Genomic DNA, 26293 nt, shown 5'->3' with positions numbered 1-26293 from the left:
ACAGACAGACTTACAAAGACAGACTTACAAAGACAGACAGAGTCACAGACAGACAGAGTCACAGACAGACAGACATATTTACAAGGACAGAGACTTCGACAGACTCACAAAGACAGACAGACTCATAGACAGACAGACTTACAAAGAAAGACAGAGACATACAGACAGACTTACACAGACAGACAAAGTCATAGACAGGCTCACAAAGACAGACAGAGTCATAGACGGACAGACTTACAAAAAAAGACAGACAAAAAAAGACAGATACATAAACAGACAGACTTACAAAGACAGACAGACTCACAGACAGACTCACAAAGACAGTCATAGATGGACAGACTTACAAAGACAGACAGACTCACAAAGACAGACAGACTTACAAGGACAGACTTATAGACAGACTCACAAAGACAGACAGACTCAGACAGACAGACTTACAAAGAAAGACAGAGACAAACAGACTCACAAAGACAGACAGTCATAGACGGACAGACTTACAAAGACAGACAGAGTCATAGACAGACTCAACAGGACAGACAGACTCAACAGGACAGACAGACTTACAAAGACATTCAGACTCAGACAGACTTACAAGGACAGACAGACTTACAAGGACAGACAGACTCACAGACAGACAAACTCAGACAGACAGACTCACAATGACAGACAGACTTATAAGGAAAGACAGACTCATAGAAAGACGGACTCACAAAGACAAACAGACAGACTCACAAAGACAGTCATAGACAGACAGACTCATAGACAGACTCACAGAGTCACAAAGAGACAGATTCTCAAAGCCAGACTTACAAGGACAGACAGACTTACAAGAACAGACAGACTCACAGACGGACAAACTCAGACAGACTCACAATGACAGACAGACTTATAAGGAAAGACAGACTCATAGAAAGACGGACTCAGACAGACAGAATCACAAAGATAGACAGAGTCAGACAGACTTACAACGACAGTCATAGACAGACTCACAAAGACAGACAGACACAGACAAAAAACCTGTTGTGGCACAACCATGTTTTTGTAGCGTTACTAAAGTAAACATCAGTTAGTGTCTGGTTTTTAAACAGCACACAAGGAAATAGTCTGCTATTGTGATTCTGTAAATAAAAATAAACCTGCAACCGGATACATCGGGGGACAAGCACTCCTCAGCAAACAGACCAAATGACTTAGCACTGACAGATGATTACAAAAACTACAAAAAATTTGACATTCCTAACCCAACACAATGTGACTAAAGTATGTTAATAAAGTAAAATTAGTAGGACGGTTTTACACATAAAGCTCATTTGCTTCAAGTTTGTCTGCACAAGTCTGCACAACTTTAAGGCTGGCATTAATAAATTGTTAAATGATAGAAAAAAAACAGGAATCTGTGCTTTTCACCTTAAGGGTTCTTCACTAGGCATCAATGCAGGCAGAAATCTAAATTATACAGCAGTATATACGTATTAGTGTACATTCAACTGTTTGGATGCAAAAAATCCATGCTCTTGATGATCTACAGTCTACATGATTTTAAAAGTGATTTCAGAACAAAAGATTAAAGAAAAAGGTCAGATTTAGATTACAACAAAGTGCACAGAAAGCAAAGGAATAGCTGGAGCTCTGCTGGAGTGTAAAAAAAGCCACGTGGCTAGGGAACAAAGCTTCCAGCTCTGTGCTGGAAAGTAGGCCAGAGAGATAATCATCTCATCACGGGCTGAATGGCTGGAGAGAGACAGCCGCTTCTGTCTGAACCAACAGCAAAGCAACAGGGTTTAAATCCTGATCATTCAATATTATCCTTCCTTTCTCTCACAGCATTACTGTGCAGACTGGAGTCAATTCAAATATACTGTAAAGCTACTGTGAGCAATAGGACAGACCAAACCACTTCGTCTATTGACCATATGCAGTCATAAAAAAAATTCTCGTTTCTGATTGGCTGGCAGTAATAATTCTTCATAATAACAAAGATCTATGTGAATATTTAGTTCTAAATCTGTGTGTCTGGTTGAATGTAACCCGACTAATTATTACAGCCATGTGTTTTTTTCTATTCCTCAGCTGGACGACCAGAGTCGTTTCTTTGCATATTTTCTCAGTGTCCGAGCTGGCAACCTGGAAGTGGCGGTCAATGTTAAACCAATCAGCACACAAAGAAGCATTCAACATGATCGCCAATCATGTTTCAAGTTTAGTTTAGCGTTTAGTTTTTGACGCCATGTCTGCCCTTTTGGCCATGTTCATGTCAGGAAAGGTCGTAATCTGTCTTTTATTTACTTATTTCATTTGACTTAGAGAAGTTATGTCTGTTGTCTATGTATGTTCATTTATACGTGTTGCTTCAGTTTTATTAATGACAGGAATTTTAGGAGTGATGTTACTTTTGTCTTGCTAAAGAGTTCCTTTATGGTTTTTGCTGATAAGATCTGTTGTGTTTCATGGTTATAGATGATACATTCCAGCATTAAATGTTTTATTGTAATCTGTGTTTGGCATGTTGCGCAATATAAAACAGCTTCACCTTTTATCAGGTACATGTGTGTTAATCTAGTATGTCCAATATGGCATCTTGTGTACACTGTCTGGTCCCAACGGTTTTCGAGGTAGGTCTTCATTTTTTCCCCAATAGTGGGATTAGCTTTGTACTAGGGCTGGGCGATATATCGAGATTTTATAAAATATCGATATATTTTCATACGCGATATAAGATAAGACAATATCGCATATATCGATATAGATGTTGCGTTCCAGTTAGATCAGACAGTTCGTCTTTCTCTTCTCCCAGTTTGTCTCTGCACATGTTCACCTGCCCCGCCTCTCTCCCTCACTGAACACAACTCGCCCCGCCCCACCGCCTCACCAGTAATTCCTGCAGGCAGCGATAGCATGGAGACGGATAAAGACGTGACAGAAGCTATCGAAGAGGAGCTGCTTACTAAAAAGAAAAATAATGACTCTTTTTGGAATTATTTGGAGATGGTTCGAATTCAAAGTGTCAGATGAGCAGCAGAATAACGTATTCTGTAGAGAATGCCGAAAACAAGTCCAGACAAAAGGTTCCAGCTCCGTGTACCTTTGGTCATTCATTTTCACTTCAAATCCCAAAGTTAAAAAACAAGAAAACGAGTCGTTATTCGTTTCAAAAACCAATACAAGGGCATGCACGCGCTGACATGCACGTATTTACTTCACATTAAGTGTTGAGAAAGTAATAATAACGTAACGGTGCGTCTCCTGTTGTTCTGACTCTTGTGTTTGTATATGTGATGTGCATATATTTGCTATCTGTAAATACAAACATTATGGGGATTTCTGTACTGGATGTACGTGGTTGTGTTAGTTTATACTGGACGATCGCCCGACGTCCGACACGTCATTTATTTATTTATCTTCTATTATAGTATTTCTTGTTGTCGGCCAATAAACAACCAAACATTATTAAATTGCATGAACTAACTCTGCAGTAAACAAGGAGCAAACAGCAATTAAACAACAAATAAAGCTGTTAAATAATAATAAAGTGCATGAAGCAGAACGCTGATTAAAATGCATTAAATGTTGTAATAGTTACACAGTAACATGAACGATTAGTTCTGCCTGTATTACAGAACTGAGTTCTATACGTAAAAAAAAAATTAATGTAAATGTTATGGCGACATATACATAAAATAATGTATAAAGTCCAAACATGTGGGGGTGGGGTGGGGGGTTAACGAGGGGTTTACTTTAACGGGGTTTTACTTTTAATGTCACACAAGCTCAGCCGGAAACCGTGTCATTCCGACATCTTCCCTACACACTCGCTCCCTGTGCCCTATAGTGCACTTAACATTCTTAAAGGGCCAGACAATATATTTGTAATTCACATTACACAACAGGAGATGCCTTAGAAAACAAGTTATTTTTTTCTTAGAATAGCTCTTTTTTTTTTTTTATTAAGGAAAAATAGTTCTTGTGTGAAGCTTCCCCAGCATGAATATTAATAAAAGTGCCTGTAAAAAAATTGGAACATGTAGCTTTGTCTCAGAAGTGTCTTTTTGTTATTACCTTATGGGATAAAAAAATATCGAGATATATATCGTATATCGCCGTTCAGCAAAAAATATCGAGATATTATTTTTGATCCATATCGCCCAGCCCTACTTAGTACAACTTATGATTCTGGTGTATGTTCCAGTCGTTTTGCCATTTGTCCTTGATATATGAGTTTATTGTAGGTTTGAGGTCCATTGGTGGGATTTGGTACATTGGATCCGGTATGCCAATCATGTTTCAACAACCCATTTTAAAGTCTTTACAGCAGTTAATTCAGTGATGGCTCCTCCTGACAGTTGTGTCCCTTAATACTTCCTGGCTGAGTTGTTGCCCCTAGACCACTTAACAAATACAGCTGTTTTTTCTTTCAGCTGCTTCCATATATTAGGGGTCAGGATATTTTGTGGATAATTCTGGTCCAAAAACCCAATTTGGCACAGTTTTTACGCTGTATGGCCCTCTTGACACAGCACTCCTTATTTGTATTGTCATGATCACTATCCTGACCTGTCCCTTGGTGCCTAATTGAAATGACATCTTAGAAGACCCTGAATTTGGCAAACTTTAATTGTTTGTTTTTTAGTGCACACGTCCAGGTAGAGGATTTAGACCAGTCATCTATAAATCTTGCCTTTTATTTCGAGTGTAAAAGCACCGTTAAAGTCTTAATACCTGCCACTTCAAAAACATAAAATGAAAGCAGTATCAAATGGAAAAACAACAGATCAGTTCAAATTCATTACAGTGCTCCTTGTGTTTTTCCAGACTCTACTGAACACATTTTTATTAATAACATTATTTGATCCTTAACAGGCCAGATTTGGTCAAAGAAGTTGCCCTTCCTCAGACATTATTTTTACCTGTGATTATACATTATGCAAAACATACTAGTCAGTAAAAAATAACATTTTAACACTGAATTCAGTAGATCTTAGCCAATTAGCATTTTCTCCTCTTTTTTTTTTTCATTTATATTTTCCCCACCTCTTTTTTTTCCCCAATTTTTTTTTTTATCCCTCAGTCTAGTCGTGTCCAATTACCCTGATTGCGTCCTCTATACTGATTCGACCCTTCACCGCTGACTGAGGATGCCTTTCAACTGACATGCGCCCCCTCCGGTACGCACAGTCAGTACAGTCGGGTTCATACACTTGACGGGCACTGTGTACAGAGGGCCACACCCCCATCAGCATTATTCCTCAGCCCTGTGCAGGCACCATCAGTCAGCCAGCAGGGGCCGCAGTCGCACCAGTTATGAGGACCTATGATCCGACTTTCTTACCCTCTAACCCTGAACAACAGCTAATCGTTGGTCATGCATCCGCCCAGCCTAGTCGGAAAGTTAGAGCTGAGATTCGATACGATGTATTCGTATACATTCATATACGATGTATCCCCAAACTCTGGTGAGCTAGCGTACTTTACCGCTGCGCCACCTGAGCGGCCCATTTTCTCCTCTTAAATTGCAAAGGTGAATGTTTCTCTCCCAGCTTCTTCTGATTTCGCAATGGCTGGGCACTTTACTTTTCCAGTTGTCAGTACATATTAAAAAACCCTATATGATGCAGCTCCATGCTGTAAAAACAAATCTATAAATTAATATTTGTACATTAACAATAAATATAGCCTTGCTGTCTAGTGAACTGAAAGCTGGATCAGCTTGCAGTGAGACATAAAAATAAACAACCAGTATCTGATGATACACTTAATTATTATAAATGTAAAGTGTAACTACCCAAAACACTGATTGATCCATGTGTGAGATATGATAGCAGATTTAGTAACTTTAACTGTATAAGCTGCTCTGTTATTTTAAAGGGTGTGAACTGTAGTGACTATAACAGTATAGAGTGTCAAAACAAGAACAAAGCTCTGAATACAGGTTTAGCACAAAAGAGGCGCTCGCGGTGGTCTTACATGATACGTGAATGACGCACCGATAGAGTGACAACGTGGCACTGGTTAAAAAGAGTGCACAGATCCACTGACGTGAAGCTGAAGTTGACATTTAAGCAGCATTACAAACAATGTGATGTGTCACCAGCCTGGTCAGGTGCTTCTTAACCATGTCTGAGAAAAGGTCAAATGCTGCGTCACATTTTTACTGCTGCAACAGCGACTCCTACTGTCTAGTCGAAGCACCTGAATGTGATAGTAATGTTTGTAAAAGTGTGTGGGCCCCACAATGAATTGCTGCCCTTTCTAGGATGTGTTTTTTAGCTTGCTAGAGCTCGAAACTTTAAAATGCCTTTCTGTTAATGCAGGACTGTACTTGTTTAGGTTTCAATTTGTTTAAAATAGTGTATATCTATTTCCCATTAGTTTCATGGCTTGAACCTCATCTGGAAATTTTATTTAAAGGTGAAATTACATGAACAAATCTGAGTGATTTTTGAGACGCACAGAAAGTTCCAAAAGAAAATTCTAAAAATAAAAAAAAAGAAATAATTTCAGTTAACAACTTTAACACATACGAGAGGACACGCTATGCTCTCTTTATTCCTCCATTGCTCTAGCTGAGCCTCGACCAGACAGTGAGGTTACTGTTGCAGCGACATGCAGGCTGACAAGAGTGTTGAAACAGCTGCAATCAGACTCCTTACTGATGCAAAACAGCTTCACTGTTTAACACGTCAAACAATAGCACCTCCTGCACAACGCTACCTTAAAGATCTGTAGCTCCACTTTCAGTTTTAATCAGCAGCTGTTGGAAATAATTTAAATTACTTTTCCTTACCCTATACAATGCTGGTCCATTTTAACTCTATACAGTGGCCACAAATGTGAGAAGGCAGAAGAAAACATAAACATTTTCCGCCCCCAGCACAGCACTGAGTCAGCCCTCCTCAAAGTCACAAATGACCTTCTTCTTTCCTCAGACTCTGGACAAATTAATATTCTCGTCCTCCTTGATCTTACTGCAGCTTTTGACACCATTAATCACTCCATTCTTCTGTCCCGCCTTGAATCCTCTGTCAACATCACTGGTACTGCCCTTTTGTGGTTAAGGTCATATCTCGTAAACAGACAACAGTTTGTTAATATCAACAATTGTAGTTCTGCCATTGCTCCACTGTCCCAAGGCGTTCCCCAAGGCTCAGTGTTAGGTCCCCTTTTGTTTATTCTTTATATGCTCCCCCTTGGTGACATCATACGTCGGCATGGTTTACATTTCCACTGCTATGCTGATGATATTCAGCTTTACATCTCCTCCAAATCCATTAATACTGAACTTCACTCCACTCTGACAAATTGCATCACTGAAATGAAATTGTGGATGAAAGCTAATTTCCTCAAATTAAACTGTGAAAAATCAGATATGATCATCGTAGGTCCTACAACCCTGGCAAAAACCACAAAAAATTTTCAAATTACCATTGATAATGACACTTTGTCTCCGTCTTCTAACATCCGAAATCTTGGTGTAATTTTTGATAGCAACCTCTCTTTTGACCGCCATGTAAATCACATCACCAAAACTGCTTTCTTTCATCTAAAAAACATAGCACGTCTCCGTCCATCACTCTCCTTTTCTGCCGCCGAAACCTTGATTCATGCTTTTATTACATCCAGAATTGATTATTGCAATAGCATCCTTTATGGTACATCTAACAAAATCCTAAAAAAACTTCAGTATATCCAGAATTCAGCTGCTCGCCTCCTTACTCATACTCGCTCCCGTGATCATATTACACCTGTTCTACAAAAACTTCATTGGCTTCCCGTTGCTCAACGCATTCAATTCAAAATTCTTCTATTCACTCACAAAGCTCTCCATAATCAGGCCCCATCCTACCTCACCGACCTGCTCCATCAGCACATTCCCTCCCGTAGCCTTCGCTCTTCTGAGGCTAACCTACTGTCCATACCCTCTAGGACCAAGCACCGGACCTGGGGTGACAGGGCCTTTTCCATAGCTGCTCCATCTTTATGGAATGCTCTCCCCAAACACCTACGAGATTGTCCTGACCTGTCCAAATTCAAGTCACTTCTCAAAACTCATCTATTCAATATGGCATTTAACTTGTAACAACACGAAATAAATGCTTTTATTTTTGCTATTCTTTTTAATAGTTTTTATACTTAGATCACGACAGAAATGTGAAGTCCTAGATCCTAAAACTTGTAAAGTTTTCAGTTTCCTGATTGCATGTAAATCTGTCCTGTTTCTGTCTAATTTTAAGAAATTGTTCTATATTTGTTGTTCTCTCTCATAATTTAGCTAATTTTTAATGAACTGTCTTATGCTGCTCTCTTTGTTTTTATCTTAATTATTCTTGATGTTGATGTACTATTTTGATTTTGTACTATGATTTGATTTGTATGGTGTATGTACGTATTTGTTTTGATTATTTGTCTTATGTAAAGCGTCTTTGAGTATCTTGAAAAGCGCTATATAAATAAAATGTATTATTATTATTATTATTATAAGAAAGAGGTAACTGCAGGACAAAACTATCTGTTTAAATACATAAAAAGTAGAGCTGCATGAGTACCGATACTAGTATCGGGTATTTGCCCGATACCGCGCTCATTAACTTGTACTCGTACCCGCAAACGAGGCTCCGATACTAAACATCTGATACCGTGTGCTGCGTTATGCTTAGTTCACACTACACGATTTTTGCCCTGATTTTTTGGCTGGTCGGCGCTAGATTTGCCGGCTCTGGAGCAACTCGGCGTTCGCTCGGCGATCAAAACTCCAACTATCCAACAACTCGATCCAACAACTCGATCCGACCGATCGAGTCTTCTAGCACGTCAGATATCTGATCTGAGATGTGCGACTGGGAATGAGTGACATGTCGAACAACCAATGAGAACGCAGGATACGGTGTGAGGGGAAACGCAGGAGAGGAGTGTAAACAGGTGGGACAGGGGGATAATATAGTTTATATCAGAATACACCGGCACACACACACGTTTTACAGTATTTCTGACCTGATCGTTCTCTACAAAACATAACAACAAAACACCAACATTGCAAAAATATTTATTAACCTCCAACTCATTAACTCCATCATTCTAAATAGGTATTGGTATCGGCAAGTACAAAAATACATGTACTTGTACTCGGTTGGGAAAAAATGGTATTGATGCATCCCTAATAAAAAGTATGAAGTGAATAAATATTTTTGGCCTAATCTATAATCAATATTAGGGCTGGGTATCGCCACCAATTTCCTGGATCGATTCGATTCCGATTCACCAGGTCCCGATTCGATTCGATCTTCGATTTTCGATTTTCGATTTTCGATCCAATTTCGATTCAACACATTTAGGCATATTTGAGTTACATTAACAGGTTTTGTTTACATATGTACAGATGTTCAGAGAACGAATGTGATAATTGTACAAAGAACATTTATTATTAAAAATATTTGTGTATTTTGTTTACATAAATAATTAATCCAAAACAGAAAACAGTAACATTCAACAGCCAGGTGTATGTTTACATTACATTTACAATGTTGTAGCATGTCAGACAAATGAAATAATAATAAAAAATGAATGTTACTGTTTTCTTCCATTTGTCTGACATGCTACAATATTGTAAATGTAATGTAAACATACACCTGGCTGTTGTACAGCTTATGCCAAGTTTACACTACACGACACTCTGATTAACACGTGGTCACTGTAATGTTCACACTACACGACTGATCGGCGATGGGGAGTTTTACACTACACCATCCATCTCCAGGGGGAATCACAGGCGAGCTTCTCTGGTCTCCAAAACTACGTTTTGTCACGAAAACACACGTGAGAAGTGATGAAAGGTTTAATGATACCACTTCCAAACATGCACATCAACAAGTAGCGAGCAATCAAAGTTTGTGCGCTGATGAAATAAATGAATCTGAGTGGATTTGGCAACACGAGCAGCATGGATCGTTCTGTAGTGAGTTGGAGGTTAATAAATATTTTGTTTTGTAGAGAACGATCTCGCGTGTGCTGATGTATTCTGATAGAAACTATATTGCGCTCCACCACCTGTTTCCAACCTCTCCCCTGTGTTTCCCCTCGCTGTTTCTCACATTGATTGAGAGCCGAGTTTTGATCGCAGAGCGAACACCGAGTTCCTCCCGAATCCAGAGCCCAGCGAAAATCAGTGCAAAAAGTTGTGTAGTGGTCATAACTTGAGCTTCTGCCATGCTAAACTGATGTGCAGGTCAGATCTCGTTGCATGAAAAAACAGTGGCTGGTCACGCGAAATTAAAGGGGGTAACAATAGTAATAGATTTCCGTGTGCACCGTAAAAAGGGGCGTATTTAAAAAATCGATCTCGCATTTATATGAATCGATATCGGATCGTTCAAATAAAGATCGATTAAAATCGAAAAATCTATTTTATAAACCCACCCCTAATCAATATGCAACAATCTATAAAACTATACATTTTTTATAACTACAAATACACTGACTATGTTTCTAGTCATTTAGAAATGCAAAGAAAACAATGTTAAAGGGCTGCTGATTTGTAACAGATGTAAATGAGAAACTGTTGCTTTTGTCAAGCCAGTGCACATGGTAAGTGCGCCCTAGACCCGGATTCAGATAAAAAGCTAAAAAAAATCCAGGCTGATCAGACCTGTTTATCACCTACAGATCACACAAGGAAGAGAAAGATCAAATCTGATCTAGATTACATGAGGAAACTGAAGTTACTCTTACCAGGGGAAAAAATGACACACATTTTACTGCATAAACAAGAGTAGCTGAATATGCTGCCATGTTTCTGGTTGGTCTGGTATAAAGCAGAGGGTTGGGCATTAATGTCAAAATCTTCACAGTACCTGTAACAACACCGTAACTAAAAACCAAACCATATTCATGTGATTGATCTAGGCTTTGTTTTTATTACATACAGACTGCATTAGAGATGGTAGGACCCATGTTTGGCTATGAATCGGAATCAACCAACTTTCGAGCAAAAAAATTTGTAAACGGATGATATTTTCAGAAACATACACATGACCAAGGTTGCATACCTTAAATCAGCTGACAAAAACAAGGGTCCAAACATCATCTATGTCCTATTCAAAAACAAAAGCAGTTAGTGTCCTAGCCCACCACTGTGGAGACCCAAAATTGAATCTTAGCTGTGTCACGACCATGGTCAGTTTATTAGATACAATTGAAGGTAGCAGAGAGATGAAAACACTGGATGGGAATTCAGCACCTTACTGTTGCAACAGAGACTTCTACTGCCTGCAAGAACAAGTGGTGAAGAAATACAGAGCATAGCGTGGTCCTCCAGTTTTCTTTAAGAAATCGATCATGCTTGGTAAAACAAAACAGTCTGTAACTTCAGGGGTGTGAGTTAGTCTAAGTTTTTAAGAGACAAACCATATCTATACAGTCTATATAGTCTAGGGGTCCCTGCTGACTCTAGTCCCTTTCAAGGTTTCTTCCTCTATTTTTAAGGGAGTTCCTCGCCCTTGGCTTGCTCAACAGGGGTTTTTGGTCTGTTGGTCCTGGATTCTGTAAAGTTGCTTAAAGACAATGTCCATTGTAAAAAGCACTATACAAATAAAATGGACTAATTGGGAACTGGATCATTTATGCAAATTTAACTGTTTTTTGCAATATTTGCAGCACCCTCACTAAGCATGTGAACACAGGCAGGTGCAAGTAGTACAGTACATTCTGAGTAAGTTCTGAGTAAATTCTGCTTCCATGTTATGTAAGAAACTAGTAAAACTGGCTTCTTTATTTTAACATATGGGGACAGACCTTCACACAGTACTGAAAGAGGTTCCCCTCAGGGCATCATTTACTTTTGCTTACCAGTATGTCACAATACTAAGCATTTAACGTTTGGTGGGAAAACGACATGACTTGACGATGTGACAGCTCGGAGGCAAATCAGCATTCGCTCGGGGATCGAAACTCGGCTCTCAATCGCTGTGTGTGAACCGTTCAGCGACTTGATCCGAGCGGCTCGCCGAGCACTCGCGGACTGAAGAAAAATATCTAGCATGTTAAATATCTGGACCTGTCGCCAACTCGAAATCGCAGGTTGCGAGTGGCAGCGATTGCTATGTTGAACTACAGCCAATAAGAATGCAGGATAAGGGGTGAGGGAGAAACCCGGAGGAGGAGTGTGAAAACGTGGGACAGGGGCGTAATATAGTTTCTAGCCGGTCGCATGGTATCATTAAACCCCTCGTCACTTCTCGCATGTGTTTTCGTGACAAAAGTAGTTTGGGAGACCAGACAGACCCGCCTGCGATTCCATATGGTCATAGATGGTGTAGTGTGTGACCCCCTATCGCCGATCAGTCGTGTAGTGTAAAATACACAACGACTTAAAAGACTTCCGATTAGGGTTGTGCTATATCGTATCGTTCACGATAATACCCGTATAATTTCTAAAACGATAAAAAATCCCATATCGTAATAATAGCGATATTCTGCGTTGTTTACGTAATGACGTCACACAGCTACGCAAATGGCGTACGTTCGTTACGTGTGTCATTTGGGCACAGCAACGAGTATGGCGGAAAGCGGCTCTGCGGTGGAGGAGCTCGTTCCAAAAACTCCAAGTCCACCATAAATTAATCTTTGGCAACCCAAACCCCAACCACCGCTTTGCCGGCAGCTTTTTTGCGGAAGTATTTCTGCACGCAGGTTCACACCCCTCTATTTAAAAGAAAATATTCCGTTTTAAAAAGCTCCAGTATTGAAGAAGGCTATTAAAAGTAAAGTCAATTTTCAATGCTGATTTGGCTTAATATTGTTGGTCAGTCTGTATCATATTGTTGAAAGAAAATTAAAATTAGTATTCCATGCATTCACACTGGCATGTTCTGGGTTCAATTGAGTGTCATCATTACACACAAGTTGGCAGCCAAATGATAAAGTATTGCAAAGGAATGTATTTCTTCCTCATAAATGTTAAAGTTGCTATATTTTGGTTTTTTACTTGTCAGGGAAAATGAAAAGAAAAAAGCTTATTATTATTATTATGCGAGTCTTCGTGATGTAATTCTACATGGCACTCACTGCCTGTATAGGTAAATGAGTGAGTGACCACATAAAAAAAGGTATCAGTTTCTGTGCCACCCCTGTGTGAGCAATGGTCTCAGTCTGGCCACCCCTATAAAAATTGTCTGGCTTCGCCATTACATTATGTTACATTATTTTTATTGGAAAGACAAAATACAGAAAAGTGTGCGTAATTCTTACATACTTCTTACATTTTTCTACGAAGTGTTAACTTATATTCATTCTAAATAAAACCTGAACATTATTTTTTTTGCAATAGTGTTTTCTCGAAATAAATAAAATATTTTTCAGTGTTTTGTTATATCGCCAAAAATATCCTGAAATATCGCGATATTATTTTAGGGCCATATCGCCCACCCCTACTTCCGATTACAAGAGATCCAGTTGTGTAGTCTGAACTGTACAGCGATCTGACGACTTGGAAAGTCATGTAGTGTGAACTTGGCATTAGGCTTCAAGACCAGATTAAAACATATTTATTTACTTGGGCTTTCGATTAGCCTTTGTAAAACAAGGGTGTAGAGATCCGACCCTGTTAGTCGAGGCAGTGTGGTGCGCTCATTCGACCTGCTGGCTTGGTTTAATATGATATGTCAGGTTGTCTGGCTGGGCTGGGTTACGGCTCTTCAGGACTGGGCTTGTCCACCCACTTCTTATTTAAACACATTAAATTCTTCTCATTTATCGATGTCAAAACTAATATTTGTTAAAATAGTTTAATTTGTTTACACCCAGTCACATTGGAATCTGTTAATAGCTGTAGTACGCTATGCACTAGCAGTTTAACATTAATCATCTGTTTAGCAGGTAAAACAGGCTTCTTCTCTTCTGACAGCAGACTACTTAAAAGTATCGACAATATTTTTTGTTCTCCTAAGGAATTAACATAATAATATAATATAATAATGTAACAAGTAATAAGTATTAAAAGCTATTTCAAAATCAAATCAAGGTTTATTTTAATAAACCCAAAAGTGTGGTAAGTGTCAAATCAATCACCATGATTAAAAGTGTTACTGTCCCCTTAACAATCCTATTTATCAATGCATGATCCATATGATATGATGATGCAGAAGAAGGGAAGGAGTTGAAACTTCAGTATGAGTGGGATTTGTACCAGAGCAGCATTTTGCACATATCTGCATTTCTGCCTGACTAGGCTTTTTTTCCTGGCGTTCATTCCTTCACTGTCTCTCCAGTCTTACAATTGCATTGCTCATTATGGCTCTGCTTGTGGGAATCAAAGTTTTCTTACAAAGATTGTTGCATTTTGAAAAAGAAGCTCAAGGAATGCCTACTAACGTACATGAGGTGGGAGTGTGGACTCCGAGGCCACTCTACCAGAACAAAGCAATCCTTTGAGCAGAAGAGAAGCTGGGTGGTTTATGTTGTTCTGCCAACATTGGAAACTCAAAAAATCTATTTGACAGCTTGGAAAGTTGGACTGTGCTAGTTTGTTTGTTTGTTTATTAGGATTTTAATGTCATGTTTTACACACTTTGGTTACATTCATGACAGAACAGGTAGTTACTTAATACACAAGGTTCATCGGACAGGTTATATCGAACAGTCATGGACAATTTTGTATCTCCAATTCACCTCACTTGCATGTCTTTGGACTGTGGGAGGAAACCGGAGCACCCGGAGGAAACCCATGAGAACATGCAAACTCCACACAGAAAGGACCCGGACCGTCCCACCTGTGAATCGAACCCTGGACTTTCTTGCTGAGAGGCGGCAGTGCTACCCACTTAGCCACGGTGCCTCTAAGGACTGTGCTATTGACGACGTCTTTTTACGGAGCACTTCCAAGCCCATGTGGATTTATTTATTACAGTACCCTGATGGTTTCTCATGCAATGCTGTTTTTATTTATTAGGATTTTAACATCATGTTATACACTTTTTTGGTTACATTCATGACAGAAACGGTAGTTACTCATTACACAAGATTCATCAGTTCACAAGGTTATATCGAACACAGTCATGGACTATTTTGTGTCTCCAATTCACCTCACTTGCGTGTCTTTGGACTGTGGGAGGAAACCGGCGCTCCCGTGGGGAGACCAAGCAAACTCCACACAGAAAGGACCCGGACCAGCCCACCTGGGGATCGAACACAGGACCTTCTTGCTGTGAGCTTAGGTAGGTAGCACTGAGCCACGATGCCGCCCAATGCTGTATAAACAGTGGTTTTTGGCATCACCCTTCTCAGACTTAAATTTCCCACAGTTCTTGAATACACCACTAGGTGCTACTTGGACACATCATCAGTGATGAACCCGAGGTCCTTGGGTGTTTCGGGTCTTTGATCATCAAACACCCTCGCTCGGGCGACCCAGCCGGGGGTGATCAGCCCCCAACTTGTGTCCAAGTGGCCTGCTACTCCAAGGGTCCCCCCTCCGGATCCATAGCCATCTTGAGGCTTTCTCCGCAGCCTCTATGATGTTCCTAATGGCTTTTCTGCACAGCTGACCCTTAACTCCAAGGAGCTTCAAGGTGCGGGGTAGAGACTGGCCAGCAAAACCCCTGCACCCCACCTCGACTGGTTCGCATCGGGCTTTCCAGCCTTTGCTCCGACACTCAGCCACTAACTCAGAGTATTTGGCCCTCTTACGTTCATTGGCCTCCAATTTTTTAACAATATTATATATGGTAGATAGCAAATAACTTAAATTATTTGCAATATTGAGTTAAAATCATTTTAACTGATTGACAGTTCTCACAATGTTTAGCACAAAGTATTGTACACCAAAAAGAGTACAGGCATTAAACAAGTCTACATTTAACTTGACATTGTTAAATGTAGAAGCTAAACATCAACAGTGGCTCATTTTGCATCATGAAACTTCCTCAGCTGTAAAAAGGGGGGTAGTGAAAGTAAAGGAACACACTGTTTCAGTACCTGAAAAAGCCAGTCTTTTCATCCCAAGTTTGCTTTTGGCAAAAGTAATGCAATATGTACACACACAAGCATCAGCATAGCAGCTACTCTGAGGAAACTTCAGTTCTATTCGTTGCAGGCTGCTCTGTATACACCACACAACACAAACACCACAAAGCAATCTTTTAATAAAGAGCCAACAATAAGTGTTGGCTATTAACAGTGGCATAAGGCATCTGTTGGAGGCTTAAGAACACGCTTCTCCTGCATGGCCAGACGTTAATGCATCTGCATTGAGCCTTATGAACCACTGAACAACTAAAGTCAATCTGAAACAGTGCTTTAAAAAGCTCATTCGAATTCAAGCTCATTTAATTCAATATTTGCAAAGATCGAAACATTACGTTACGATACAATGTAACCGGGACCTTAAAGAACTCTAAGCAAACTCCAACCTGCCTGCACAAGTCTCCTGGCTGGTAAAGACTATAATCATTTTGTGCAGCCCGCTCCAAATATTGTGGCCTGCTCGTAGTTAAATCCTCCATCTGTCAAACCCATGGCACCATGGCCAAAGTGCAGAGCAGCATGGGAAAAAGAAACACTAAAGGCACTCTTACAAATCTAGTGGAATATTTTGCACAATAGTAAATGTTGTGGTAAATTATAGCTTCACAATTATACCTTCACAAAATTAATATTATTTTCTTAATTTTCTACCTCTTTAGTCGTTTCCAAAACTCACCAACTGGTTTAACCTCTACATTGCTGTCCCAAAGATACAGCAAATTTCTACACTTCACTTGAAGAGCCATTTTCCTGCTTTTAACTAATTTAAAGGGCCTAACCAATGTATTACTGGATTTGAGTAACCTAAAGTCTAAAGCCACTGATAAAAAGATTAGAGATGCATGAGTACCGATACTAGTATCGGGTATTAGCCCGATACCGCGCTCATTAACTCGTACTCGCACTCGCAAACGAGGCTCCGATACTAAACATCTGATACCTTGTGCCTAGTGCACGTTGCTGCGTTAACGCAGGGATTTTCAACCTGTGGGGCGCGAGTGCCTGACCGGGGGGGCGTGACATTGCGAGATTTTTTCACTTCTAAAACTAAAGCAATTCATTTTTCACCCACGGGAGACAGATTGAATTATTCTCACTGACCACGCTCACACGCACGTTTAATGTTATTTAGTTCCGTTTGGAAAAAAAAAAAACCTTCAAAATAGAGCTAACTGAAGATAACCGGTTACAAAAGCAGCGACCGCTGTTATAGGACGTGTTTGTGTTCAATACTCTGTTCACAGTGTCGATACAAGTGATTCAGGAGTCGACTCATTTTAAGCTTCTTTTCTCAGTCATCTCTCCGTGTTTACTGTTATAATGAATGATGCGGTTGTAAATAAACACCAACTACTATAGAACATTTTGTGTGACTCGCTTACATTATAAAGCTCAGGCTTAATTATACTGGTTATTACCACAGAGCGGGAGCCGACTCAGAGTCGTTTACGATTTACCGAGGTGAACCACGAATGTACGTGCTGATAGAATCGGCTCAGATGGGATCGGAATGCATTATCCTTTTAAAGTAAATATTTCAATCAGCAGAATTGCATCGCATGTATGATGTGCACAACGTTAATTACGTGCGTTTATTAATGGAAGTTTAGGTTAGCTTGTCAGAAGCTTTCTCAATGATGTCTGTGCGGTGTTTTTTTTTTTTTTTTTTTTTTTTTTTACAATTAGTGATGGCAACCCAAGCAACTGTTCCACTGCACTATTTTACACTAAAAACTACACTATTCCATAATGCTCCAGATTGCATCATTCTAAATAGGTATCGGTATCGGCGAGTACAAAAATACATGTACTTGTACTCGTACTCGGTTGGGAAAAAATGGTATCGATGCATCCCTAAAAAAGATACATACAGAGTCAGACAGATTTGTACAACAAAAAGATGAACATGCATTAAACAAGTTTCTTTCTTTATTGCTACACATAAGCCAAAGCCTTAAAAAGGTGTTTTTCTATACTACATAACCTTACATTTTGACATATATCATGACATAGAGCTTTTTTAATATAAAGGGGCCAAAAAAGGTTGCTGTGGTCCTACTTAACTAAAAGTTTTACACAACAGATCTGGTGCACCTTTTAATTACACTAATAAATGCTTTAAAACTGGTACATTCTTCAATCGGTAACCCAAAAGTCAAAATTACAGCTAACTAATCCACATATATTTTGATAAACGTATCAAGAATAGTGTTGTTAGAGAAAACGAGTAGTTTAACAAGCAAAGCCTTAAATCAATGGTTTTTTTTTTTTATTATTTCCTAGGAGTAATACCACACTGCTTAGCTCCAATGCAGTATTATTCACTTTTACCTAATACACAGAGATTTCTTACTTCTGCACATTTTGCAGTTTATACCTTAAATAACGACTTGTTTATGGTATGATACTTGCAGGTAATTCACATGCTATCTGCTTTTGTTCTCCCTTGCCAGTCAAACCTCACACTTAATTTACATGCTATCCGCTTTTTTGGATATGCAGACAATGCTCATCAGTGATTGAATAACTGCGTTCCAAACCACATTTCTTGTACTATAGTGTTTAACTACACCATTACTATGGCACTTATATGGCATACCATTTAATATGTGATTTAAGACTCAGCCAGATTTAGAGTCCTTATCATCACTCACTTTAAAGCCACACTCTCCCACAAGAATAAAACAATGTTCTGTACATTGTGTATCAATATACACTGATCAAACATAACATTAAAACCACCTTCCAGTTTCTACACTCACTGTTCATTTTATCAGCTCAACTTACCATATAGAAGCACTTTATAGTTCCACAATTACTGACTGTAGTCCATCTGTTTCTCTACATACTTTTTTAGCCTGCATTCACCCTGTTCTTCAATGGTCAGTACCCCCACAGGACCACCACAGAGTAGGTATTATTTAGGTGGTGGGTCATTCTCAGCACTGCAGTGACACTGACATGGTGGTGGTGTGTTAGTGTGTGTTGTCCTGGTATGAGTGGATCAGACACAGAAATGCTGATGGAGTTTTTAAACAACTCATTGTCACTGCTGGACTGAGAATAGTCCACCAACCAAAAATATCCAGCCAACGGCGCCCCGTTGGCTATGACCACTGACGAAGGTCTAGAAGATGATCAACTCAAACAGCAGCAATAGATGAGCGATCGTTTCTGACTTTACATCTACAAGATGGACCGACTAGGTAGGAGTGTCTAGCAGAGTGGACAGTGAGTGGACACGGTGTTTAAAAACTCCAGCAGTGCTGCTGTGTCTGATCCGCTCATACCAGGACAACACACACTAACACACCACCACCATGTCATTGTCACTGCAATGCTGAGAATGACCCACCACCTAAATAATACCTGCTCTGTGGTGGTCCTGTGGGGGTCCTGACCATTGAAGAACAGGGTGAAAGCAGGCTAAAAAAGTATGTAGAGAAACAGATGGACTACAGTCAGTAATTGTAGAACTACAAAGTGCTTCTATATGGTAAGTGGAGCTGATAAAATAGACAGTGAGTGTAGAAACAAGGAGGTGGTTTTAATGTTATGGCTGATCGGTGTACATAAGCTATAGATGATACAGCAAGCTGCACATTAGCTCTAATAAACAGAAGTGAACAGCATCAGTAGTGTTTTGATGATGGTACACTTATTACAAGAAATGAGGAATAGTTAAAAAGCTACTCACTTCTAGTTCACTGTAACTATAACTACCTGAATAAAAAAAATAAAAAAAGAGAACTGTGTCTAGTATTTTTTTTTGTAATCATGTAAGAAGCTGACTATACATTAGATCAATTGTAGGCCAGAGAGAAAGTTTCACAGTCCTAAATGTCACATAATTTATGACACGCAATAAGACGTCATTGTTTGATTATTGTAATCGATTAAAAATGTTGTTTAAATTAATTTCCAACAGCTGACGACTTACTGGAATTGAGAAAGAAGGTACAGTGAAAGTGCTAAGCTGTAAACTTACGCTCGGTGGGCATTTGGACAGCCCAAACAGTAAAACTTTACTATGCAGTTTAATGCATATTTGCATAAATGACAGAACCATTCCAATAAAGATTTGTAAACAGAAAAGCTGTTGTGTCAGTATGTAGTTATCAGGCATGTTAATTTCTGCGCAAAAGTGCATTAACTGTTTATTTTTTTTACAAATGTATTGTGGAATATGTGCATCATCATTCCCCAGTATAAAGGTGGAACTGTGCTTATCTTATAATAACTACACTAATGATGTCAGAAAGCTTTAAGAAACCGACTGCAACTCTAGCATTTGATATGTATGTTTGATAATGCTTGTAATAAAATGTTCTCTTATGATTTATTCATTAAGCTTAACTAATTCTGTTCACTGAGTGTCTGTTCATCTTACTGTTCTACATTATTGTCATGTTCACAATGTGTTAGAGTTTTAAACACATGAAGTCAAAAAGTTTGGACACTACAAGCTTGTTGGTTAACATTCAACTAATGACAGTGGGTTATAAGTTAAAAGTAATTACTAAAATTTGCATCTCTAGTTTAGATCTTATAAACACATCTCTTACAGGTGAAAGTAACAAAACAAAATGCCATACAACCACTGTATGCAGTGTTGCCACTCCAAGATCTTGGGAATTGGTGGATCTACTTGGGACTTGGGGATTTTGCCAAGTAATCTTGGGATTTTTAATGTGCACTCAAGCAATTCAAATGGTATGCAATTTAATGGTCTATAGTCATAAATAAGGAATGACAAAACATACAAAATAATTAGTAGTAGTAACAACCTTTGGCTGTCGCTGGCCATTTCTACGGCTACTGTACATTTACATCTAGAATGAGAGAACAAGATGTAACGTCTGTTGTCATCCATGCATTTTACTTCCGTTTTTTGGTAATTGTTGTTATAGAATAAATCTGTGTTAATCAGCAGAAACAAGTAATCTTGTTACCAGGTTTTCAGAGTCTGATAGTGATAGCAAGTCAGGTTAGACAGGACACTGAGTTTTAAAAGACATTAATAATGTTGTTTTAATGCTGCAATTATTAAATACTAATACTGATAATGATCCCGCTTTTACTTTGTCTTAACTCAGGATTTTTGTTTTTGTGAATAATTGTGAAAATACATTATATAAATCTTCACAATTTTGTCATTTTCAGTTACTTGGGATTTTTGTGGCAAGATCTTGGGAATTCTTTAAGAATTAAAGAGAGGCAACACTGACAGTATGTGATTTCTTTAATTAACAGACAACAACCAATCCAACTAGACAGGAGCTATCCTATTTAGTCCATGTTCAATATTAATATCAAAGCTCTGATTGTATGCTCATGCAGATACTTGACTAATACAGATCATCCCAATACCGACTCATCTGAGTAAACAAGATAACTTTGGAGGACAAAATGTCAAATACATGATGGTAAAACAGTCAAAAATCTTTCATTTGTTCAGATGTAAATGCGAACAATCCCTATTGCTAGTCATGACAAAATCACAGCACAAAATATGTCTTCCAAGGTTAAAATTATTAGCAAAATTTGCATCTCTAATTTAGATCTAACAAAGCAAAATTATATACAACCACCGTATGCAGTGTTGCCACTCTTTGGGATTTTTCCCAAGATCTTGTGATTTGGAGGATCTTGGGAGTTTTAATTTGCACTCAAGCAATTAAAATCTGGATGCAATTGTATGGTCTACAGTCATAAATAAGGAACGACAAAGCGTACGACAAAGCGTACCTTCGGTTGTCGCTGGCCATTTCTACGGCTACTGTACATTTACTTCAGATTAGAGGACAGTCTGATTTATGAAAGACATTAATAACTTCTTTTTAATGCTGCAATTATTAAATACTAATACTGATAATGATCCCACTTTTACTTTGTCTGTTAACTCAGGATTTTTGTTTTTGTGAATAATTGTGTAAATACATTATATAAATCCTATATTAACCCTCCTGTTATGTCCGTTTCTCGTCAATTTGACCCAGGGCAGGTTTAATTATCCAAAAGTGTCAGAAACCAAAAACAATCCCAATAATCTCTGTTTATATTTCATTATTAACTCCTTCTGCTTGGCTTAATAAGTGAAATCAATGAAGTTTCATACCAAAAAATACTTTAAACTATATCTTTTTAAATTTTGAAACTTTAAGACGGGTCAATTTGACCCATAAACATAACAGGATATTAATATTAATATTAAAGCTCTGACTGTATGCTCATGCAGACACTTGACTAATACTGATTAGGGATGCACGATGATATCGGAATTATATCTGTATCTGCCGATAATATATTTTTTAAGAACAATCGGCATCGGGCCGATGCTTAGATTTGGCCGATGTTTCAAACCGATATTTGCCGACGCATTTATTATTTGCCGGAAGAAGACGGGGTGACGCAGGCCGCGCTACAGCAGTGCAGCAAAAATGTCTGTGGTATGGAAGTTTTTCAAAGTGAGCGAGCATGACATAAAGCATGCAGTTTGCAACACTTGCTCAACTAACGTCTTGCGTGGAGGGAGCAAAGTAAGAAATTTCAACACCACAAATTTAATTATACATCTGAAGGCACACCATCCTGACAAATATACAGAGTTCCTCACGGTGAAAGAGGAGACTCGCACAGCACCGCGCACGCCAGCAAAATCTGCAGCTACTCAGCCGGTTGACCAACTCCTTCAGAAATTTAAGAAATTTGACAAAAACAGCCCAAAAGCTACAGCTATTACAGCAAAGGTGATGGAATTCATCGCTCTCGATGATCAGCCGTTCTCTGTTGTGGAGGATATTGGATTTCGCCGGCTGCTCGAGCATCTTGAGCCACGTTACACCATACCTAGCCGTCGTTACTTTTCCGACGTAGCCCTACCGGAGCTACACAACTTGGTAGCGACTCACATTCACAAGCTCATCGACGATAATGTGTCCTCCATTAGCCTTACCACGGACATCTGGACATCTGATGTGAGTCCAGTGAGTATTCTGAGTTTAACCGCGCAGTGGGTAGACAACAGTTTTGAATTACAGAAGGCAGTTTTGCACGCCCAAGAATGCTCCGGTTCACACACAAGCTCTGCACTATCTGTGGCATTTGAAAGAATGTTTGAAACATGGAAGATTTCTAAGGAGAACATTCATGTTGTACTGCGCGACAATGCACGTAACATTGCGAAAGCTATGGTGGAATGCGGCGTTCCGAGTTTGCCGTGTATGGCCCACACGTTACAGCTCGCTGTGAACGACGGTGTGTTCTCTCAGCGCAGTATCTCGGATGTAATTGCGATTGGCCGAAGGATAGTTGGCCATTTTAAACACTCGCATTTAGCCAGCTCTCGTCTAAAAACCATCCAAACGGAGCTGGGTATGTCATCGAAAGTGCTTCAGCAGGACGTTTCTACCAGATGGAACAGTACGTTCTACATGTTGCAAACCTTGCTAGAGCAGAAGAGAGCAATTGGTGCTTATGCCGCTGATTTTGAGTTACCAGCTACTCTGACGGCTTCTCAATGGAGTTTAATTGAAAACATAATTACACTCCTTGCTCCATTTGAACAATTGACAAGAGAGATTTGCCAGTCGGAAGCCTTGGCATCAGACGCGATTCCTTCAGTTAGTGCATTGAAACGACTGTTGACTAAAAGTGCTCACTCTGACTTCGGAGTTAAAACCAGCAAAAATGCTCTGTTAGAGGCTGTAAACACACGTTTCAGTGAGATGTACACTGAGTCCCTGTACTGTGTCGCCACAATTGTAGACCCAAGATATAAGGATCGATATTTTACAGCAGACGTGAAACTACAGACACATGAAATGTTCCAAACTCAGATGGAGAAAGTATCGAGTGAGCGCACAGAGCAAACATGCGAGCCACAGCTTGACCGCCCACAAGAGAAAAGAGCTAGGAGGGATGGCGAGGAGACATGCTCTCTCTTTGATATGTACAACGAAATTCTTGAAGAAACGCAGGCACCTCAAGAAAACACTCAGATAGCAACAGAGGTGAGTTCAATATCACAAGGAAAAAAGCCCTTTTTAAATATTTGGCTTCAATATGAATGTAATATGCTTGTTTCAAATGTGTACATTATTTACACATTAATAAAATGCTGTCCTAAAATCAACTGAACGTTTTGATGCAATATTTTATTAATAAAAAATGACAATGAATATAATCCTGCATATCTACATGTTTCTTGTTCAGGTGCAGGGATTCCTGTCAGAAGCTCCAATACCAAGGAATGAAAGCCCACTGCAGTACTGGAATAACAACAAGAGTCGATTCCCTACTATTGCCAAAGTAGCACGCAAGTTCTTGTCAGCTCCGTGCACTAGCGTTGACAGCGAGAGGTTATTCAGTGCAACCAGCAATGTAATCAATGAAAAGAGGAACAGAATTACATGTGATAAAGCAGAGATGCTTCTGTTCGTTAAGAAAAACCTTCCTCTTGTTCTAAAAAAAATAGACTTATGAACTTGTAGAAAAAAATAATTTGGCTCAGATTCTTCCACCTCTAACAGTGTGGAGAAGCACAAAGTCAGTGCTGAAGGATTCTTATTTCTCTGTTACTGTATCGTTGATTAGTTACACTGCTAAAAGGCAACTGGCATTTCTTTGCTTTAATTTGACTTAAATCTATTTATTTTTTATTAATTTGAGTAGATATTATTTTATTTAAGTTGTTAATTTAAAATCCTTTGATATAAGATCACTTTTTAAAATGTCTTTTATATATTATTAGTTTGAATAGATCTATTTTATTTAAAAGTGGTGACCAGTCTGTGTAGAACCAGTTAGCTAAACTAAATGTGCCTAATAATTTTCTCAGGAGACACCTTTTATTTTATTGTTTGCATACAGTTGGTTGAAAGCTAAAAAGTTATGCAAATAAATGGTACATTTGTTTATAATGTAAATCGGGGGTGTCTGATCTCTCTGTAAGTTATAAATGTGTATATCGGCATCGGCATCGGCATCTGTAGATAAGTACGTGTATAATATCGGATATCGGCATCGGCCCAAAATTCCCATATCGGTGCATCCCTAATACTGATCATCCCAATACCGACTCATCTGAGTAAACAAGATAACTTTGGAGGACAAAATGTCAAATACATGATGGTAAAACAGTCAAACATCTGTAATTTGTGCAATGTGAATAATCTCATCAGGTTAATCTAGTCAAATTAAAATCATAGCACAAAATATCAGTGTATCAACACAGATCCAGTGTTTCAGACCAGTATGGAAGACAATAAAGAATTTGGATCTATTGAATGGATGGTAAATATTAAAATACAAAATAGTACCATGTTTTGTTCCGAGGGTACCTTCAGATTCTGGTAAGCTTAGCTGTTGCATTACTACTGCTGTCTGCTTAGCTAGCTAGTTGTATTTGAATGTATTCAGCTTAGTAAATGGGGCATCGATTTTAGGAATAACAGATACACCTTATCAACATGTTGGACAACTGATGCAGCATAAAGGCAGAAATAAATGAGGATTTTTAGCTGGATGTATTTAACGTTTCTTAGTCTTGGCATGTGCTGCCTAACCTTGACGTTGCGTAACAAGCTTAACTTATAGACTGAAGCTATAGCTAGCTATACATTAGCTCGTACAACAAGCATGAATGTGTAGCATTAATATGGAGTTATAATAATAATATGAAATAAAACGCATTAGCAATATTAGAAAATAATATAAAGGTTAGCACATTTGCTAACTTACAGTTAAAAGGAAATTTAAACAACATTCCCGACATAGGAGAACAAACAGCATCAGTCTTTTAATATTCTTCTGAGAAGCTAGCAAGCTACGCATTAAACACCGAACACTACAGTAGTACAAAGGTTTTTAATCCCAACCTACCATTTCAATAAGGTTTAACGTGTTTTTAAGACTGTTAAGTCATTATTTTACAATAAAAGTGCTAAAATAGAAACGCAGATAAAGCTATGTGAGAGAACTTACCAGCACAGGAGAGCTACACTGAGGCACAGCAACAAACCGCACAGCCTCTTCATTATCTTCCCGCGGGGACCAACATCCTCGCTTCTTTATTCACACTCCAATGTCGAGCACAGAATTCAAAAGACTAAAAACACAGCTAAACAGTTGTCTTTATTTAATATATAATTCTGCCTCTGAATGTACGGGGGGGGGTGTTTGAGAACAAACGGGTATATGTTCAGGGCGGTTAGCTCGAGCTGAAGCTCTCTCGTCTCAGCTCACACGCTGCTGCTCTGACTCTCTAGCGCTCCGTTCGGTCAAC

General features: G+C 39.0%; 1 protein-coding gene across 5 annotated transcripts in view; it reads right to left on the bottom strand.

Annotated features, from left to right (window-relative positions):
* The window catches only part of suco (SUN domain containing ossification factor), a 95619-nt gene extending 69326 nt beyond the window's left edge, over positions 1–26293 (bottom strand). For all 5 annotated transcript variants that reach the window (XM_063002156.1, XM_063002157.1, XM_063002158.1 and 2 more), the window contains exon 1: positions 25993–26293. In XM_063002156.1, coding sequence (XP_062858226.1) covers positions 25993–26045 — 53 coding nt within the window. In that variant the 5' untranslated portion in view covers positions 26046–26293. The remainder of the gene's footprint in view (positions 1–25992) is intronic.

Source organism: Trichomycterus rosablanca, chromosome 9 (assembly GCF_030014385.1).
Source record: "Trichomycterus rosablanca isolate fTriRos1 chromosome 9, fTriRos1.hap1, whole genome shotgun sequence".
NCBI lineage: Eukaryota > Metazoa > Chordata > Actinopteri > Siluriformes > Trichomycteridae > Trichomycterus > Trichomycterus rosablanca.
This window is presented reverse-complemented; position numbering and strand designations above follow the sequence as displayed.